This window comes from Numida meleagris, chromosome 14 (assembly GCF_002078875.1).
Source record: "Numida meleagris isolate 19003 breed g44 Domestic line chromosome 14, NumMel1.0, whole genome shotgun sequence".
NCBI classification, from domain to species: domain Eukaryota; kingdom Metazoa; phylum Chordata; class Aves; order Galliformes; family Numididae; genus Numida; species Numida meleagris.
In genome coordinates this window covers 11,606,212-11,613,233 of record NC_034422.1, presented here as the reverse complement: position 1 = coordinate 11,613,233, position 7,022 = coordinate 11,606,212, and the positions used below count along the sequence as shown (strand labels likewise).

Below are 7,022 nucleotides of genomic sequence, written 5' to 3'. Positions count from 1 at the left end.
CGCCTGGAAGCCACGGGCACGCGGGGACGCGGGGACGCGCGGCGGGGACGCGCGGCGGGGGGGATGCGGGCGCACGCTGAGACCTCAGCCGGGGGCTCCCACGCGAGAGCCACGCGCGAGGTGGCCACGCGTGCCCTCTGGTGGCCTCGGGCACGGACCCTCCCTCCCTCCCTCCCACCACAGGCTGCCCCGTGGGACGAGGAGCGTGGGGAGATCCACGGAGTGTCGTGTCCTGGGTCCACGTTTAAACCCAGCTCCAGGTGCTGGTCTTCGTGGGGTCAGGGTGTGGGGACGTGGAGATGGGACACGGCATGGGGACATGGATCTGGGGTGTGACATGGGGACACGGAGCTGGGACAGGGCATGAGGATGCTGAGCTGGGACATGGCATGGGGATATGGAGCTGGGATGTGACGTGGGGATGTGAAGCTGGGACAGGAACACGGCATGGGGACATGGAGCTGGGACGGGAGCATGGGGATGTTGAGCTCGGATATAGCATGAGGATGCTGAACCAGGACGTGGTATGGGGACATGGATCTGGGATGTGACGTGGGATTGTGGAGCTGGAACATGGCATGGGGATGTTGAGCTGGGACATGGCATGAATGTGTGGAACTGCGGCATGGCATGAGGACATGGAGCTGGGACATGCATGGAGGCATAGAGCAGGGACAGGGGCATGGCATGGGGACCTGAAGCCAAAGCAGGGATCTGGACATGAGACATGGCACAGGGACACAGATCTGGGACAGGAAGGTGGCATGGGGACCTAGAGCTGGGCCAGGGAGCAGGGCTGCCCAGGGGGGTGGGGACACGCAGGGACCATGCTGCTGGGGGGGCACGGGTGGGACCCTGCTCCACACTGCAAAGGGGCCAGGACTCCCCACTGCCTCCGGGGGGACGTGTCCCAAACAGACGGTGGGCACCGTGCACACACACATACATGTGTGCACATGCACGTGCAAACACATGCACTTACACCTTTATGCACATACGTGCACACACACGCACGCATGCATGCACATACACACGCAGACATAGGTGCACGCACATCCATGTGCACACACACATGCTCACACGCACGCTGCCTGCAGGACCCCCCACCCGCACACACGCAGCCCCCCCCGCCCCCGCAGGGACCACCCGCACACACTTGCTCTTTGCACGCCGCCAGCACGAGGACCACACGCACATTATTTGCAAACAACGGCCAGAAGCTCGAGCAGAGCAGCACAAACACTCGGATGCACACAGCCCAGGGTAGCACACACACCCTGCTACCTGCATGCAGGCACCGCCGAGAGCACGGACACGCGTGCAACATGTGCACACAACCGGGGGCCTACAGCACCCCCAGGTATGGATGGGCACGGGGGTGTGTGGGACAGGCACAGATGCACACACATGAAGGCACATGCAGGCACATGCAGGTATGAGCGTACATGTGCACACACAAAACAGCAGGCATGCAAAAACACAAGTACGTGTGCACATATATGTATACATATGTGTGCTCATGCACACGTGTGCACACCCCACACCGAGAGCCACGGAGCTGTTCCCACCCAGGGACACCCCCACCCACACTGTATGGGGCCAAGGGCCTTCTCCTGCCCCACAGCTGCCCCCAGTGCTCTGACACCCCAAAACCACCACTGCCCAACCCGTGACAACCCCTAATCCATGACACTCCTAATGCATGACACCTCCCCAATCCGTGTCCCCTCATCTGTCTCCATATTCATGTCCTCATATGCATGTACCCCATATCCATATCCCCCATATCCATGACCCTATCCATGTCCCCCCACCCATGCTTCCATATCCACCTCTCCATATCCATGTCCCCCCACCCGTACCCCCCCGTTCATGTACCCCATATCCACGCATTCCATATCCATGTCCCCCACATCCATGTTCCCCCATCTATATCCCCCATATCCATGTCCCCATATCCATGTCCTCCCATCCATATCCCCCATCCATATCCCCCATGCCTATGTCCTCCCATCCATATCCCCCCACTCTCTTTCCCACTCTGCCCTCCGACCCCCCAGGAGCCGCCCCCCACATCGCTCCCCCCCATCCCCTCCGGGGCGGAAGGCAGCGGGGTGTGTGTGTGTGGAGGGGGGGGGGGTCCCTTCCTCCTCCCCTCCATCCTCCATCCCTTCCCCTTCGCTCCTCCCCGCGCACGGAGCGCGGCCCCCGGTGCCCCGCTGAGCCGAGCGGAGCCGCGCGGAGCGGAACGGAGCATGGAGGGCCTCTCCCGGGGGGGGCACCGCTGCCCGCCCCTACCCCTGGCGATGGGGCTGTGCTGCTGCCTGCTGCTGCCGCCCGCTGCCGGCTCCTGGAGCGTGCAGCCCCGCAGGTAACGGCGACGAGGGGGGGGGGGGTGGGCACAGAGAGGGCAGCGAGCACGGAGGGCAATGGGGAGATGGGGATACCGGGCTTGGGGTGTAGGGTTAGAGGGAATCGGGCGCCGTGGGGAGCGTGGATGGAGAGCAGAGTGCTGGGGGGGTCTGAGTGCCGAGCGCTGGGGTACCGGCACCGGGGGGCAGCGGGCATTGAGTGCTGGTGGTACCGGCAGCAATGGGAACCGGGGATCAGGCGCTGGGGGTGCCAGCACCGCGGGGGAGCGGGGATGAGGAGCGCTGGGGGGGGTCGGGGTGCCGGGCATGGGGATGTAGCTCCAGGGGGCTCTGGGTGCCGGGGGGGAATGGGCACTGCATGGGACTGGATGCTGGGCACCGGGGGTGCCAACGCCGGGGGGATGCAGGCACAGTGGGGACACCAGGGAGGGGCTGCTTGGTTCAGAGTGGGGCTCTGGGTTTGCCGGGAGTGGGAAGGCTGCGGGGTGCTGGGCGTCACCGGGGCTGGCAGGGCTCAGTGGGGTGGCATCGCTGCTGGGGTGAGCAGCCACACGGGTGCAAAGGTGCTGGAGCATGCCAGTGCTTGCTGGGGGTTGCTGGGGGTTACTGGGGTCACTGGAGGTCCTCATGGCTGGGGGTTGTCTGGCCCCATCTCCAGGGCTCTCCTTGTGCCCAGGAAGCAGCGGGGACAGTGGAACCCAGTGCCTGGCTGCGGGGGGCTGCAGTCCCTATCCCAATGGTCCCTGTCCTGCTGGGGGTGGCGGGGGGGTTGTTTACAGGAAATCTTTGGCGCTGGCGGTGTCTCCAGCACCGGATTGCCGGGCGCTCCCGGTTCCGCTCGGCTCTGCGCAGTGACGGGCAGAAGCCGCCTCATTTCCCCTTCCCCTCCTGGCCTAGCCCAGGCAGCCCCTGTTGCCTGACCACCCCCCGAGCCCACCCATGGGTCCCACGTAGCCGGAGAGGGGCATGAAGCTGGGGGAAGGTGCCAGGCCCAGAGCAGAGCCCGGGCGTGCTCGGTGCATGAGTGGCCCCGCAGCGGGTGGGCTGGGTGAGCCGGGGCCATGCAAGCACCCGCACGCCTCGCTGCTGGCTCCTGCCCTGCTCTTGGGGGGTTCCCCCATCGCTGGCACCCACCCCAACTTCCCTGCCAGCCAGAACGGGCCAGGGCGCATCCTCATCCCTACGGCACCACCAGGGCTGGCATCACCCCCAGCCCGTGCCAGCACCGGGAGCAGGAGACACCCCTGGGGGGCACAGTGCCGGGGATGGTCGGACCCCCCCAGCCATCCCCATCACTCCGCCCGGTGGCATTTGTCACCCCGGAGGTGTCACCACTCAGTGGTTTTGTTCAGAGAGGCTCAGTGTGCAGCTGGGATGCTGCCCAGCCACAAAGCCCAGTGCCGCCCCACTGCGTCCCCCCGCCACGTCCCACACAATTGTTCCCCCCACTGCCACCAGCCGCAGCCGCCTCCTTCCCCGCAGGCACCAAAAAGCTCCTCTTTCCACCCAAATCGTGGCTGCGCTGGGGGGGAGGGTGGCTGGCACACATCTTCAAGGGGGCTTGGGTCTGCCCTACAGGTCAGTGGGGGGGTTCCAGCTCTCTGCTATGGGGCACTTGTGGGGCTCAGTTCTGTCCTATGGGGCAACTGGGGTCTCAGCTCTCTCCTATGGGGCACATGGAGGGCATTTGGAGGTCCCATCTCCTCTCTATGGGTCACTTGTCGGGCACCGGTGGATTCTAGAATTCCCCTATGGGGCACTTGGGGGTCTTGCTTCTGACCTATGGGGCAACCGGGGGGCGCTAGGGGACTCGGTTCATCCCTATAGGGCACTTGGAGGTGCCGGCTCCCCACTATGGGTACTTGGGAACCAATTTCGCCCGGTGACATCCCCAGACAGCAGGGCTGGCAGCAGGGCGGGGGCCATGGGAACGTGTCCCCCCTGTCCCCCAGAGCCCATGGCTGGGGTGGTTCCCTCCGTGGGGACACCACGCTGGGGACATCCACCTAAAAGCTACAGTGGCATCTTCACGAGGACAGGTGAGGATGGGTGCCACCCTGGGGACATCGAGGGGCGAGTCTCCCACTGGGTCCCGGTGGAACATGGGATGTTCTGGGGACGCAAAGAGTGGGACCCCCGTGGTGGCACCGGTGGCTTCTCTTGCAGCAACTGGTGCTCCTACATGGTGACGAGGACGGTGACGTGCCTGGTGCAGAACGGCACCTCCCTGCAGCGCGTGTTCCAGGGCTGCCGCTGGCCGCCAGGCTGCGGAGGGGGCAGGTGAGACCCCAGTGAGCGCCGGGAGCCGCGGCCCAGGGGTGGTGGCACGGGGGTGACATCGGTGCCCGCTCTGTGCCAGCAGCTACCGCACCGTCATCCGGCCCGCGTACCGGGTGGCCTACAGGACGCTGACGGCGCTGGAGTGGAAGTGCTGTCCTGGGCACAGCGGGGCCAACTGCGAGGAAGGTGGGAACGGCACGGGACAGCGGGGTGGGCTCCGGTTCCATCCCTCAGGGCTGCACACCCCGGGCACCTGCATCCTCTGTCAGAGCGGGGAGGATGGAGCCATGGGTGGGTGGGTGGATGGACAGACAGATGGACGGATTGATGGATGGATGGAGGGATGGAGGGAGGGGTGGGTGGAGGGAGGGCTGGGTGGAGGGAGGGAGGAATGGATGGATGGATGGATGGATGGATGGANGGGGAGGAGGAAGAGAGGGAGGGAGGGAGAGAGGGAAGGTGGGAGGGGGGGAGGGAGGGAGGAATAGAATGATGACTATTCATTAGGATGGGTGGATTGATGGGTGATATGAATAGAATGACACACAGCAGATATACACACACTGGGATGGACAAACAGATGGACAGAGGGATAGATGGATGGAAGGATGGATACATGGAACAAAGGAAGGAAGTAACGAAGGAATAAAGCAACGAAGCAAGGACACAGGAAGGAAGGATACAAAGACACATAGCCATGCCATGGAATGGGTGACGGATGGGCAGAGGAACAAATGACTGCAGAAGACAGAAGAGCAGTGCTGAAGGCCCTCCCACAATGGCTCACAGAAGGGGCAGATGTACTCATCCCCGGCCACTTCACCCCCGGTAGCCCCCTGGCCAGCCGTGTGCCCACCGAGCCCCCTGCCCTTACCCGTGTCCTGCCGGAACTGGTGCATGGACTGCAGGTCGATGACGTAGGGTGCCAGCTGCACGTCCACCTGGCCCAGCACCACGCTGCCACGGGCATCCTCCTTCAGCACGTTCTCGATGTGGTGGCAGACGGCGGCTGAGTAGGGCCGCCAGCGCCCGTGCTCATTCAGCCACTCCCAGACCACCACGCGGGCCAGGTTTTGGGGTGGGAACCCCAAAGTCCCGGAGCCCAGCAGGGCCCCCGTGCCCTGCCGTGCCATGGCTGAGGACGGCGGCTCAGCGCCGTGCCATGGCCAAGGGACGGGCGGCTTGGTGGCACCCGCAGGAGTGAAACGTCCTCGTCCCCGCTGCAAAGCTCAGAGGGGGTGGGAGGTGGCACCCAGAGCCCCGTGGCACCCAGTCCTGCTCCACCGGGGCCACCACCACGCCAGGCTGGGGTGAGCCATCACTTGGCACCAGGCACCGGGCACTGCTCGTCCTCCCTGCAGCGCTGGCACATCTCAGCGTCCCCGGGCTCGATGGGGACAGGACACTCCCAGGTACCCCCTCCTCTTCTTTCCCCTTCTGTCCCAGCCGATGTCACTGGTTGCTCCGAGGCTCCGAGGCCGTCACCTGCAAAGCAGGGCCACAGCACCGGTCAGTCGCTGCTGAAGTGGCCCTGAGTGCTGTCACACAGCGCTGCGTCCCTGCCTTCCCCGGTGGCACCTTGGGGACCGTCCCTATCGCTCTGTGTGCTCACAGACAGACAGTGTGGCGGGCTGCCAGCCTCAGGTGGGACAGCAGAGAGAGAGGGGCACAGGGGACAGTGGGGACAAGCAGCGTGGGGACAATTGTTCTCAAGGCTTTGGGGGGAGAGCTCAAAAAACCTAGAAACCCCACAAACACCGGCTGTGCGCCCGGGAGCCCGCGGCCCTCCTGCTCATCCGGCGCTGATTTATGATCTGCACTGCAGGCATCGGGATGGGGTCAGCCTGGGCGCTGTGTCCTGGGCCCCCCAGCCCCCCCGGGCAGTTTGTTGCCCACCAACACAGCCCCATGGCCCCCGTGCACGGAGTGGGGTGGGTTCGGCTGCATAGACAGACAGCGAGCCATGGACAGACAGACAGACACAGAGCTGCGCGCTGGCACCAGGGACACAAACAGCACAGGGACCCGCGCAGACACAGACAGACGGACAGACACACAGACACACACACACACACACAGGGCCCCACGGCAGCGTGACAACAAACAGTCGTAGGCACACACACACACACGCAGACACACAGACACGCACACACGCGTGTGCATCCGTGCACTCACCCGGCACCCCCAGCACCGCAGCAACCGGAGGGGCCCAACCTCGGGGACATTCCCCCGGGGACAAAACCCAGTGCCGCTCCCCTCCCTACTCTTGCCCCCCCTCGGTCCCCGGTCCATCGCGCGGCAGGCAAAGCCAGGCCCATCCCCGGTGCCCCCAGCGCACCGTACCCCCGCTGCACGACAGCCCCCAGCGCG

General features: G+C 65.0%; 2 protein-coding genes across 5 annotated transcripts in view; one reads left to right on the top strand and one right to left on the bottom strand.

The window, feature by feature from the left end:
• The window catches only part of DTX1 (deltex E3 ubiquitin ligase 1), a 13,681-nt gene extending 7,647 nt beyond the window's left edge, over positions 1 to 6,034 (bottom strand). Inside the window, exon 1 of the mRNA XM_021412931.1 lies at positions 5,527 to 6,034. Within this exon, the coding sequence (XP_021268606.1) occupies positions 5,527 to 5,785 (259 nt within the window). The 5' untranslated portion in view covers positions 5,786 to 6,034. The remainder of the gene's footprint in view (positions 1 to 5,526) is intronic.
• Positions 2,165 to 7,022, top strand: part of EMID1 (EMI domain containing 1) — a 17,372-nt gene continuing 12,514 nt past the window's right edge. For 3 of the 4 annotated variants that reach the window (XR_002443471.1, XM_021412930.1, XM_021412927.1), the window contains exons 1-3: positions 2,165 to 2,371; positions 4,539 to 4,652; positions 4,732 to 4,838. Coding sequence is in view for 3 of the 4 variants with exons in the window: in XM_021412930.1 (XP_021268605.1) it covers positions 2,256 to 2,371; positions 4,539 to 4,652; positions 4,732 to 4,838 (337 nt within the window). In the remaining variant the exon portion in view is untranslated. The remainder of the gene's footprint in view (positions 2,372 to 4,538; positions 4,653 to 4,731; positions 4,839 to 7,022) is intronic. The other variant, XM_021412928.1, reaches the window with a different exon arrangement.